Source organism: Ambystoma mexicanum, unplaced genomic scaffold (assembly GCF_040938575.1).
Source record: "Ambystoma mexicanum isolate Mex_15411 unplaced genomic scaffold, UKY_AmexF1_1 Mex_scaf12, whole genome shotgun sequence".
NCBI classification, from domain to species: domain Eukaryota; kingdom Metazoa; phylum Chordata; class Amphibia; order Caudata; family Ambystomatidae; genus Ambystoma; species Ambystoma mexicanum.
Window position 1 is genome coordinate 738109 of NW_027182347.1, and position 13887 is coordinate 751995.

A 13887-nucleotide genomic window follows, 5' to 3' on the forward strand; every position below is an offset into this window, starting at 1 on the left:
ACTTCTCCATCCTAGCCTCCTACCACTCAACTCCGCCTACTTGGAGAATTCAACATGAACCTGTATGCTTCCTGACCTGGACTTTTACGAGATCTGCAACTCTTCATGTCGCTGGCCCTACACACTGCAGGGAATACTCAGGATTTTCTGATCTCAGACCTCCCCCTCTGTAACCCTCTCAACAATCCTCTCCCGTGGTGATCAAGTTCTCATCTCCAAAGAAGGCTGCCAGCTGTTCCTCCTCAGAGGAGTTCTCCCTTTCTGTCCCTGCTCCCTGCACCGTTTCGCGTTGCAAACACTCGCTTCCCTGCTCTCTGGTTTAGACGCTTTTCCTTCTCAGAGGCCTTCTTCTATTCTGCCCTTTTCGCGTTGCAAGTACTCGCTTCCCAGCTCTCTGGTTTAGACGCGTGTTCCCTGCCTTCTCTCCTCTTCCCGCTGCCTTCAAATCAAAAAATGAGCTCCAAAAGATACACAGTGCTCAGAATGCTCTATAACACCCATTATTCAACATATAGCCGTAACCCGCTAGACGTATTGAAACGTGCTGTAAACTAGCAAAAACAGCTAGAAAATGTACTTTCCTCGCGTTTTTGTAAATGCTAATTCTGATGGGTTCCCATGTATGTACTGTCCGTGCGTTTGTTGTCGAATCCTGAAGTTTTTAACCACTGTTCTCCCATACAAGGGGGGTGGGGGTCAACGTCTACTGCTGTTCACAGGCTGAAGGTATACGGCTGAAATCTTCAAGGCATTATCAGCTTTCCTGACTGTTTTGGAACGTGTATTTGCTATCTGTTAATGCAGTCGTCCTGTGTTCATCGTCCCTTCTACTTTACAGGCTGCACTCCCCTGGTGATCACATTCTCCTCTCCAGAGCAGGCTGACTACCAGCTGCTCCTCCTCATAGGCGTTCATCCTTTCTGTCCCTGCTCCCTGCACCGTTTCGCGTTGCATGTGCTCGCTTCCCAGCTCTCTGGTTTAGATGCGTGTTCCCTGCCTTCTCTCCTCTTCCTACAGCCTTCCAACGAGCTCCACAAGATATAGTGTTCAGAATGCTTTATAACACCCATTATTCAACATATAGCTGTAACCCGCTAGACGTATTGAAACGTGCTAAAAACGAGCAGAAACAGCTAGAAAATGTACTTTCCTCGCGTTTTGGTAAATGCGAATTCTGGTGGATTCCCATTTTGTACTCTGTTCGTGCGTTTGTTCAGTCGAATCCTGGTCTTTTGAACCACTCTTCTCCCATACAAGGGAGGGTCAAAATGTGTTGTTCACAGGCTGAATTTATACTGCTGAAATGCTCGCTTACCTGCTCTCTGGTTTAGACGTGTGTACCCTGCATTTACCAAAACGCGAGGGAAGTACATTTTCTAGCTGTTTTTGCTAGTTTTTAGCACGTTTCAATACGTCTAGCGGGTTACAGCTATATGTTGAATAATGGGTGTTATAAAGCATTCTGAACACTGTATCTTGTGGAGCAAATTGGAAGGCTGTAGCAAGAGGAGAGAAGGCAGGGAACACGCATCTCAACCAGAGAGCTGGGAAGCGAGTACATGCAACGCGAAACGGTGCAGGGAGCAGGGACAGATAGGATGAACACCTATGAGGAGGAGCAGCTGGTAGTTAGCCTGCATAGGAGAGAAGAATGTGATCACTAGGGGAGTGCAGCCTGTAAACTAGAAGGAACGATGAACAAAGGGCGACTGCATTAACAGATGGCAAATACACGTTCCAAAACAGTCAGGAAAGCTGATAATGCCTTGAAGATTTCAGCCGTATACATTCAGCCTGTGAACAGCAGTAGATGTTGACCCCCCCTCCCTAGTATGGGAGAACAGTGGTTAAAAACTTCAGGATTCGACACAAACGCACGGACACAGTACATACAACATGGGAACCCACCAGAATTCGCATTTACAAAAACGCGAGGGAAGTACATTTTCTAGCTATTTTTGCTAGTTTTTAGCACGTTTCTACGTCTAGCGGGTTACAGCTATATGTTGAATAATGGGGTTATAAAGCATTCTGAACACTATCTTGTGGAGCTCATTGGAAGGCTGTAGGAAGAGGAGAGAAGGCAGGGAACACGCATCTAAACCAGAGAGCTGGGAAGCGAGTACATGCAACGCGAAACGGTGCAGGGAGCAGGGACAGAAAGGTGGAACGCCTCTGAAGAGGAGCAGCTGGTAGTTAGCCTGCTCTGGAGAGGAGAATGTGATCACCACGGGAGTGCAGCCTTGAAACAAGAAGGGACGATGAAAACATGCTGACTGGAATAACAGATGGCAAATACACTTTCCAGAACAGTCGGTTTACCCGATAATGCATTGACGATTTCAGCAGTATACATTCAGCCTGTGAACAGTAGATTTTGATCCCCCCCTTGTATGGGTGACGAGTGGTTAAAAACATCAGGATTCGACTGAACAAATGCACGAACAGAGTACAAAATGGGAATCCACCAGAATTCGTATTTACCAAAACGCGAGGAAAGAACATTTTCTAGCTATTTTTGCTAGTTTTTAGCACTTTTCAATACGTCTAGCGGGTTACAGCTATATCTTGAATAATGGGTGTTATAAAGCATTCTGAGCACCGTGTATCTTTTGAAGCTCATTTGTTGATTTGAAGGCAGCGGGAAGAGGAGAGAAGGCAGGGAACACACGTCTAAACCAGAGAGCTGGGAAGCGAGTTGTTCTCTGCAACGCGAAACGATGCAGAGAACAAGCACAGAAAGGAAGAAGGAAAAGCGTCTAAACCAGAGAGCAGGGAAGCGAGTGTTTGCAAAGCGAAACGGTGCAGAGAGCAGGGACAGAAAGGGAGAACTCCACTGAGGAGGAACAGCTGGTAGTTAGCCTTCTTTGGAGATGAGAACTTGATCACCACGGGAGAGGATTGTTGAGAGGGTTACATAGGGGGATGTCTGAGATCAGAAAATCCTGAGTATTCCCTGCAGTGTGTAGGGCCAGAGACATGAAGAGTTGCAGATCTCGTAAAAGTCCAGGTCAGGAAGCATACAGGTTCATTTTGAATTCTCCAAGTAGGCGGAGTTGAGTGGTAGGAGGTGTAGGGTATTTTGTGGAGATTTGGGCCTGACGGTATTTTATTACCGCCGAGAAATAACTTAGCAATAATCACTCTTTGTATTCAGATTTGGCCATGTGCAACAATAATACAATAGACATGCATTATTTCAGCACCCAGACCTGCATATTTGGTATACGTGGTTGGTGGTATTTTGGTGAGCATAATTCCCTTGTTTTATTTGTGGCCCCAATGTCCAGAATCCCTTATCTTCGCTTAGATTTTTCGTGTGATCACTAGAGAGACCTCAGACCTGCATTCTAGGGAAACCACAATTTCCAGGGATAGTGTTGGTGCGCCACCATGGGCAAACTCACTGACTTATCTACGACAGAGAGCTATATGTGGTAGTCTTGTGGTAATTTCCACTACCTTATATACGGTAGGGAGCTATGTTCAGAGAGTCTCTCTTCCCGTTGGCTCATGTACCTCCAACAAGTTATACTACAGTCACTCACAATTATTCATACTGATTCTGACATACACACATCTGTCTTAAAATGACCATTGCACTGTTTAAAAATCTCCCCACATCATTGGCATTGTAATGGTAAATAGAAAATAAACCACCCGTCTGTTTTCAAATATTTTCTGTATTATAAAATTTGCATTTAGACATGATCTCATTCTTTACAGCAATAAAAGGGAACAATCAAAGCATTTTCAATGACACACTGCAATTATAGTGGCGGAGAACAGAACTTAAATTGCAACATTAGCACTTGATTAAGACACGCACGGGACTTTCATTTTTCTACACTGACTGCATACTTTCGTGCACACACACAGCTCCCCCAGTTAGGTAATTACCTTATCTGTTCAGAGGATTCTCTCTGTGAATGTGGCTCTCTTGGCTTAACTCCAACAAAAAGGAACGCTTGCCTTCTCAAGCCGGGGTCATTGCCTGGAATTCTCAGCTTTTTCAGATAGGACTGCCTCTGCCAGTGGAAAGGTAATTCTTTCAGCTTTCCCCAGTCTCGACTGCAGCAGGACACCCCCACAGCCAGGTCTTCTCCCCAGTAGTGCAGAAAGATGTCTGCCTGTCTTTTTCCCTGCTACTGCCCACTAAAACTTTCCTCTCAGCCCTCTTTATGACGTGTTCCAATGAAATCCATCATCTCTCATCCTCCTACTTTTAAACAATAGCTTCGCTTATACATTTGCAATTGTTGCAAATCTGACTTCCTTCCTCCTGCAGTTACTGTGCACAACAACACGGATAATCAGGCAGAGAAGAGAGGAAAAATCTGCACACTCATTTAACTGGTTTTCAAAGTATGCCTAATTCTGCAGTAGAGAACACATTTTATTAGTGAGTTATATTAAAATAAGGTTTTATTAGTCAGGTTAATGGTTAATATGTTAGCTGTTAATTTTCAAATGTGTCTCTAGCAATATAGGCATTTCAGGTGAAAAATAGTGTGCATTTTTAAATGAACACGTGTGCTTTTAACTGTAAAAATAGCTTTGCATCTTATATGTTAAAATCGTTTTTTGACTGAATAGCCTGTCTTTCCTTGTTAATCTGCTAACCCATATAGCAATGCACCGCACCCTTGTGGTGGTGCTGCAAAAAAAAATGCTACTTGTGCAGTAGTGCTGTAATGCTACTTGTGCAGTAGTGCTGTAATGCTACTTGTGCTGTAACATGCCAAATATCCTTACATATACCCTCCTTTTGTTTTTAGAACTTGGCTATAATCCAAGCCAATCTCTAAAAACAACTTGTTCTATTTTTTTTTTTTACAATATAGCAATCCAACAAAATGAATATTCATGTGCATCAATGAAAATTTTCAATTAACATTTCATCTGAGTCCATCAGTTCATAAAATGTTCCACATTTGCCTTCTCAGTGGAAGTGGCATTACTTTAAGTTTAAATTTTCCAAGTCAATTAAAAACAATGAAATAAAACAACTAACTAAAACAAATAAGTAATATAACAAGTTAAAATAAATAATTAAAATAATAAATACGTGGAACTTCATATGCCGGAACTTTTGCTTTGTCTCTTTTGGTATGTGTTGTGAGGATGGAGTTGTAGGGTTCAACAACCGCAGTAGACACCTGGGGAGCTGGGTAAATGGCAAACTCTAGCTTAGATTTCTTGCCGTAATCAACAGAAAGCCTCTCCATGAGCAGGGATGCAAAGCCAGAGCCAGTTCCTCCTCCAAAGCTGTGAAAAATAAGGAAGCCTTGCAGTCCTGTGCACTGGTCAGCCAGTTTACGAATACGATCCAAGACCAGGTCGACAATCTCTTTGCCAATGGTGTAGTGGCCTCTTGCATAATTATTTGCAGAATCCTCTCGCTCACAGACTCCCCACAGAGCATAGAAGCTGCGTTGGCAGCAGCGCGAGGCTTCACTCTTACTCCCGGTATTCACCATGTCCGGACGAGTGAAGCCTCGCGCTGCTGCCAACGCAGCTTCTATGCTCTGTGGGGAGTCTGTGAGCGAGAGGATTCTGCGGGACGTCCATGGGCTCTACACAGACCCCGAAAGCGGTCTAATCACTGTGGCCTCCAATCTGGAACTCTCCCTTTTAGTGCCCCGCAAGAAGATCAATGTGATGCTGATGGGGAACCATTCGGCTGGCAAGAGCAGCTTCATTAACTGGTACATTGAAGAGCACATCCAGAGAACCGGTGTGGCCATCGAGACCCAGGGATTCACCTTCATCACCAGTGGACGCAAGCGTGAGTCACTGACGGGCAATGCTACGCTACACCTATACCCTCACTTCAAGCCTCTGCAGACCTTCGAAGGTGTGTCAGAATACTTGAGCACAGAGATATCTACCTCTAAGCAGAAGAAGTTCAGCCTTGTCACGTTTGTGGACACTCCAGGACTCGTGGATGGTGATATGAAGTACCCATTCGATGTGGACAAGGCTCTCTTATGGCTGGGTGAGCTGTGCGACCTTATCTTTGTCTTCTTTGATCCTATGGGGCAGGCCCTTTGCAAGCGGACCTTGAATATTGTGGAACGTTTGAACGAGCACCATGGGGACAAACTGCGTTTCTACCTCAGCAAAGCAGATGAGGCGGGATCGGAAAGCGACCGGCAGCGTGTGCTGATGCAGATTGTTCAGGAACTGTGCAAGAGACCTGGGCTGAACAAGTGTGGCTTCGACATGCCCACCATCTACATTCCTAACCCAAACAAGCCAAGTCGCTGTGTAAATCAGATTGACGAAGTGTGCAGAACCATTGAGAAAACGATCAACCAGACTGTGCAGAACACCCTGAACGCTCTGGAAAAGGACTGTGAGCTGATTGACAGCAAAGTGGAGCGAGTCCTATGGGAAGATGATGACACCAAACGGTACAACCGCCGCACGTGGGTGAAGGGATTCCTGTTTGGCATCTTGGGGCTTGTGCTGCCCTTCTTCCTCCTAATCACCGTGATCTTCGGCACTACCTCCCGTGAGCTCTGGAAGACCATTTTGGGCGATACTGGCACTGAAACCCTAGAGCTGTACATAAGTCCGTTGGCAGCACTGTGGAACTTAATTCCAGAGGAGCACACGCTCTACGTCTTCCTGGGCCTTCTCTTTCTGTCCCTGGCCCTGCTTCTTCTGGCCAGATTCTATTTCAGGACTAAGGGGACTCTCTCCAAAAAGCAGAAGCGATATCTCCAGGATCGGCGTGAATATGTTCATGAGGTGGTACGGCAGAAGAAGAAGCAGCTGTATGAGGAATACCTCAGGCAAAGTATTGGTGATCAGGACATCAGCTGAGTGGGGTGTATATGCCACTCTTTCCCGGCCAACGCACCATAAATATGTAGGGTATTTTGTGGAGATTTGGGCCTGACGGTATTTTATTACCGCCGAGAAATAACTTAGCAATAATCACTCTTTGTATTCAGATTTGGCCATGTGCAACAATAATACAATAGACATGCATTATTTCAGCACCCAGACCTGCATATTTGGTATACGTGGTTGGTGGTATTTTGGTGAGCATAATTCCCTTGTTTTATTTGTGGCCCCAATGTCCAGAATCCCTTATCTTCGCTTAGATTTTTCGTGTGATCACTAGAGAGACCTCAGACCTGCATTCTAGGGAAACCACAATTTCCAGGGATAGTGTTGGTGCGCCACCATGGGCAAACTCACTGACTTATCTACGACAGAGAGCTATATGTGGTAGTCTTGTGGTAATTTCCACTACCTTATATACGGTAGGGAGCTATGTTCAGAGAGTCTCTCTTCCCGTTGGCTCATGTACCTCCAACAAGTTATACTACAGTCACTCACAATTATTCATACTGATTCTGACATACACACATCTGTCTTAAAATGACCATTGCACTGTTTAAAAATCTCCCCACATCATTGGCATTGTAATGGTAAATAGAAAATAAACCACCCGTCTGTTTTCAAATATTTTCTGTATTATAAAATTTGCATTTAGACATGATCTCATTCTTTACAGCAATAAAAGGGAACAATCAAAGCATTTTCAATGACACACTGCAATTATAGTGGCGGAGAACAGAACTTAAATTGCAACATTAGCACTTGATTAAGACACGCACGGGACTTTCATTTTTCTACACTGACTGCATACTTTCGTGCACACACACAGCTCCCCCAGTTAGGTAATTACCTTATCTGTTCAGAGGATTCTCTCTGTGAATGTGGCTCTCTTGGCTTAACTCCAACAAAAAGGAACGCTTGCCTTCTCAAGCCGGGGTCATTGCCTGGAATTCTCAGCTTTTTCAGATAGGACTGCCTCTGCCAGTGGAAAGGTAATTCTTTCAGCTTTCCCCAGTCTCGACTGCAGCAGGACACCCCCACAGCCAGGTCTTCTCCCCAGTAGTGCAGAAAGATGTCTGCCTGTCTTTTTCCCTGCTACTGCCCACTAAAACTTTCCTCTCAGCCCTCTTTATGACGTGTTCCAATGAAATCCATCATCTCTCATCCTCCTACTTTTAAACAATAGCTTCGCTTATACATTTGCAATTGTTGCAAATCTGACTTCCTTCCTCCTGCAGTTACTGTGCACAACAACACGGATAATCAGGCAGAGAAGAGAGGAAAAATCTGCACACTCATTTAACTGGTTTTCAAAGTATGCCTAATTCTGCAGTAGAGAACACATTTTATTAGTGAGTTATATTAAAATAAGGTTTTATTAGTCAGGTTAATGGTTAATATGTTAGCTGTTAATTTTCAAATGTGTCTCTAGCAATATAGGCATTTCAGGTGAAAAATAGTGTGCATTTTTAAATGAACACGTGTGCTTTTAACTGTAAAAATAGCTTTGCATCTTATATGTTAAAATCGTTTTTTGACTGAATAGCCTGTCTTTCCTTGTTAATCTGCTAACCCATATAGCAATGCACCGCACCCTTGTGGTGGTGCTGCAAAAAAAAATGCTACTTGTGCAGTAGTGCTGTAATGCTACTTGTGCAGTAGTGCTGTAATGCTACTTGTGCTGTAACATGCCAAATATCCTTACAGAGGCTAGGATGGAGAAGTCCATCCACTGAGAGAGGAAGGGGGTAGGCAAATAGCCACGGTGAGAGAATGGCCAGGAAAGAGAGAATGCATGCAGACAAGGCATTCGTGAGAGGAGTCGGCCTGCAAAGGAAAGCAATTTACTACAGGAATCAAGGATACTCCCCCTCAAGAACGGTTGGATCTGGGCATGGAGAGGAACTTGTCATCAGGGAGGAAAGTGTCAGAGCTCGAGACAGCGCTGGCCGTCATCCATGTCTCGGTTAGACCAAGGACATCAAGGTCAGGTTCTTCCAGGAAATGGCAGATGTCAGATGAGTGTTAACTGAGTGAGAGTTGAGAGTGGGGAGGGGTATAATCAGTAATCCTTGCGGAGGTGTAGAAGGAGCCGGACCTAGGGCACATGAGGAAGGAGAGAGAAAGGGAAGCAGAAGAAGGGAGAGAAGACACAGCAGGAGTGCATTATCAATCCGGGAGCTAGGAGTGGTGAGGTTAGACGGGGAGGTCTGAATCTCAGGATTTGAATGGGAAGTTCGATATCACATGTCATGCTATAGGAAGAGTCTCAGGATTGGAATGGGAAGGAGTTGGATATGATATCTCTTGTTATAGGGAGGGTCTCAGGTTTGGTATTGGAAGAAATGAGATTTCAAATCTCAGGCTGTGGGAATGGTCTCGGGTATGGTATTGGAAGGGGTGCAAAATCACATTTCATGCTACAGGAAGGGTCACAAGTTTGGAATGGGAAGGAGTTGGATTTCACATATACTACGGGAAGGGCCTCAGGTTTGGTATTAGAAGCATAGAGATATCACATCTCATGTTATAGGAAGGGTCTCGATTGGAATGGGAAGGAGTTGGATATCACATCTCATGTTATAGGGAGGGTCTCAGTTTTGATATTAGAAGCATTGAGATATCACATATGCTATTGGAAGGGTCTCCGTATTGGAATGGGAAGGAGTTGGATATCACATCTCATCCTATAGGGAGGGTCTCAATTTTGATATTAGAAGCATTGAGATATCACATATGCTATTGGAAGGGTCTCAGTATTGGAATTGGAAGGAGTTGGATATCACATCTCATGCTATCGGAAGGGTCTCAGGATTGGAATGGGAAGTAGTTGGATATCACATATGCTAAAGGAAAGGTCTCAGGTTTGGAATGGGAAGGAGTTGGATATCACGTCTCATGTTATAGGAAGGGTCTCAGGATTGGAATGGGAAGGAGTTGAATATCACATCTCATGCTAAAGGAAGGGTCATCAGGTTCGGTATAAGCATTGAGATATCACATCTCTGCTATCGGAAGGGTCTCAGGATAGGAATGTGAAGGACTTAGATTTCACATCTCATACTATAGGGAGGGTCTCAGTTTTGATATTAGAAGCATTGAGCTATCACATCTCATGCTATCGGAAGGGTCTCAGGATTGGAATGGGATGGAGTTGGATATCACATCTCAAGCTATCTCAGGATTGTAATGGGAAGGAGTTTGATATCACATATCAAGCTATAGGAAGGGTCTCAGGTTTGGAAGGGGAAGGATTTGGATCTCACATCTCAAGCTATCTCAGGATTGGAATGGGAAGGAGTTTGATATTTCATCTCAAGCTATAGGAAGGGTCTCAGGTTTGGAAAGGGAAGGATTTGGATTTCACATATCATGTTATAGGATGGTTCTCATGTTTGGTTTTAGAAGCATTGAGACATCACATCTCATGCTATGGGAAGGGTCTCAGGTTTGGAATGGGAAGGAGTTGGATATCACATCTCATGCTAAAGGAAAGGTCTCAGGTCTGGAAGGGGAAGGATTTGGATCTCACATCTCATGTTTTAGGACGGGTCTCAGGTTTGGTATTAGAAGCATTGAAATATCACATCTCATGCTATCGGAAGGGTCTCAGGTTTGGAATGGGAAGGAGTTTGATATCACATCTCATGTTAGAGGTAGGATCTCAGGTTTGGTATTAGAGGCATTGAGATATGACATCTCATGCCATCAGAAGGGTCTCAGGATTGGAATGGGAAGGAGTTGGATATCACATCTCATGCTAAACGGAGGGTCTAAGGTTTGGAAGGGGAAGGATTTGGACATCACATCTCATGTTATTGGAAGGATCTGAGGTTTGGTATTAGAAGCATTGAGATATCACATCTCATGCTATCGGAAGGGTCTCAGGTTTGGTATAAGCATTGAGATATCACATCTCTGCTATCGGAAGGGTCTCAGGATTGGAATGGGAAGGATTTGGATATCACATCTCATGTTATAGGAAGGGTCTCAGGTTTGGTATTAGAAGCATTGAGATTTCACATCTCATGCTATAGCAAGGGTCTCAGGAATGGAATGGGAAGGACTTGGATATCACTTCTCATGATAAAGGAAGGGTCTAAGGTTTGGAAGGGGAAGGATTTGGATATCACATCTCATGTTATTGGACCGGTCTCAGGTTTGGTATTAGAAGCATTGAGATATCAAGTCTCATGGTATAGGACGGGAGTTTGATATCACATCTCATGCCATGGTATGGGTCTCAGGTTTTGTAGAAGCATTGGGATATCACATCTCATGCTATCGGAAGGGTATCAGGATTGGATTTGGAAGGAGTTGGATATCCCATCTCATGCTATAGGAAGGGTCTCAGGTTGGAATAGAAGGAGTTGGATATCACATCTCATGTTATAGGAAGGGTCTCAGGATTGGAATGGGAAGGACTTGGATATCACATCTCATGTTATAGGAAGGATCTCAGGTTTTGTATTAGAAGCATTGAGATATCACATCTCATGCTATAGGAAGGGTCTCAGGATTGGAATGTGAAGGATTTGGATATCACATCTCATGCTAAAGGAAGGGTCTCAGGTTTGGTATAAGCATTGAGATATCACATCTCTGCTATCGGAAGGGTCTAAGGATTGGATTGGGAAGGAATTGGATATCCCTTCTCATGCTATAGGAAGGGTCTCAGGTTGGAATGGGTAGGAGTTGGATATCACATCTCATGTTATAGGAAGGGTCTCAAGATTGAAATGGGAAGGATTTGGATATCACAACTCTTGCTATAGGAAGGGTCTCAGGTTTTCTATTAGAAACATTGAGATATGACATCTCATGCTATAGGAAGGGTTTCAGTATTGGAATGGGAAGGATTTGGATATCACATCTCATGCTAAAGGAAGGGTCTCAGGTTTGGAAGGGGAAGGATTTGGATATCATATCTCATGTTATAGGACGTATCTCATGTTATAGGACGGGTCCCAGGTTTGGTATTAGAAGCATTGAGATATCACATCTCATGGTATAGGAAGGGTCTCAGGATTGGAATGGGAAGGAGTTGGATCTCCCTTCTCATGCTACAGGAAGGGTCTCAGGTTGGAATGGGAAGGAGTTGGATATCACATCTCGTTATAGGAAGGGTCTCAGGATTGGAATGGGAAGGAATTGGATATCACATCTCTTGCTATAGGAAGGGTATCAGGTTTGGAAGGGGAAGGATTTGGATATCATATCTCATGTTATAGGACCGGTCCCAGGTCTGGTATTAGAAGCATTGAGATATCACATCTCATGCTATAGGAGGAGTCTCAGGATTGGAATGGGAAGGAGTTGGATATCACGTCTCATGTTATAGGAAGGGTCTCAGGATTGGAATGGGAAGGAGTTGAATATCACATCTCATGCTAAAGGAAGGGTATCAGGTTTGATAGAAGCATTGAGATATCACATCTCATGCTATAGGAAGGAACTCAGGATTGGAATGGGAAGGAGTTGGATATCACATCTAATGCCATAGGAAGGGTCATCGGGTTTGGTATAAGCATTGAGATATCACATCTATGCTATCGGAAGGGTCTCAGGATACGAATGGGAAGGACTTAGAATTCACATCTCATACTATAGGGAGGGTCTCGGTTTGATATTAGAAGCATTGAGCTATCACATCTCATGCTATCGGAAGGGTCTCAGGTTTGGAATGGGAAGGAGTTGGATATCACATCTCTGCTATCTGAAGGGTCTCAGGGTTGGAATGGGAAGGAGTTGGATATCCCATCTCGTTATAGGAAGGGTCTCAGGTTTGGTATTAGAAGCAATGAGATATCAAGTCTCATGGTATAGGACGGGAGTTTGATATCACATCTCTGCTATCTGAAGGGTCTCAGGGTTGAAATGGGAAGGAGTTGGATATCACATCTCATGCTATAGGAAGGGTCTAAGGTTTGGAAGGGGACGGATTTGGGTATCACATCTCATGTTATAGGACCGGTCTCAGGTTTGGTATTTGAAGCATTGAGATATCAAGTCTCATGGTATAGGACGGGTCTCAGAATTGGAATGAGAAGGAGTTGGATATCACATCTCAAGCTATAGGGAGGGTCTCATGATTGGAATGGGAAGGAGTTGGATATCACATCTCATGTTATAGGAAGGGTCTCAGGATTGGAATGGGAAGGACTTGGATATCACAACTCATTCTATAGGAAGGCTCTCAGGGTTGGAAGGGGAAGGAGTTGGATATCACATTTCATGTTAGAGGTAGGATCTCAGGTTTGGTTTTAGAGGCATTGAGATATCACATCTCATGCCATCAGAAGGGTCTCAGGATTGGAATGGGAAGGAGTTGGATATCAAATCTCATGCTAAAGGGATGGTCTAAGGTTTGGAAGGGGAGGGATTTGGATATCATATCTCATGTTATTGGAAGGATCTCAGGTTTGGTATTAGAAGCATTGAGATATCACATCTCATGCTATCGGAAGGGTCTTAGGATTGGTATAAGCATTGAGATATCACATCTCTGCTATCGGAAGGGTCTCAGGATTGGAATGGGAAGGATTTGGATATCAAATCTCATGTTATTGGACCGGTCTCAGGTTTGATATTAGAAGCATTGAGATATCAAGTCTCATGGTATAGGACGGGAGTTTGTTATCACATCTTATGCCATGGTATGGGTCTCAGGTTTTGTAGAAGCATTGGGATATCACATCTCATGCTATCGGAAGGGTATCAGGATTGGATTTGGAAGGAGTTGGATATCCCATCTCATGCTATAGGAAGGGTCTCAGGTTGGAATAGAAGGAGTTGGATATCACATCTCATGTTATAGGAAGGGTCTCAGGATTGGAATGGGAAGGACTTGGATATCACATCTCATGCTGTAGGACGGGTCTCAGGTTTGGAAAAGGAAGGAGTTGGATATCACATTTCATGTTAGAGGTAGGATCTCAGGTTTGGTATTAGAGGCATTGAGATATCACATCTCATGCTATCAGAAGGGTATCAGGATTGGAATGGGAAGGAGTTGGATATCACATCTCATGC

General features: G+C 44.0%; 1 protein-coding gene across 1 annotated transcript; it reads left to right on the plus strand.

Moving 5' to 3' along the window:
- Window positions 1-5441: 5441 nt before the first annotated feature.
- LOC138553632 (uncharacterized) lies at window positions 5442-6856 on the plus strand. The gene has a single exon (XM_069642570.1). It carries the CDS (start codon window positions 5479-5481, stop codon window positions 6829-6831), a length of 1353 nt encoding a protein of 450 aa, XP_069498671.1. The 5' UTR covers window positions 5442-5478; the 3' UTR covers window positions 6832-6856.
- Window positions 6857-13887: the final 7031 nt, after the last annotated feature.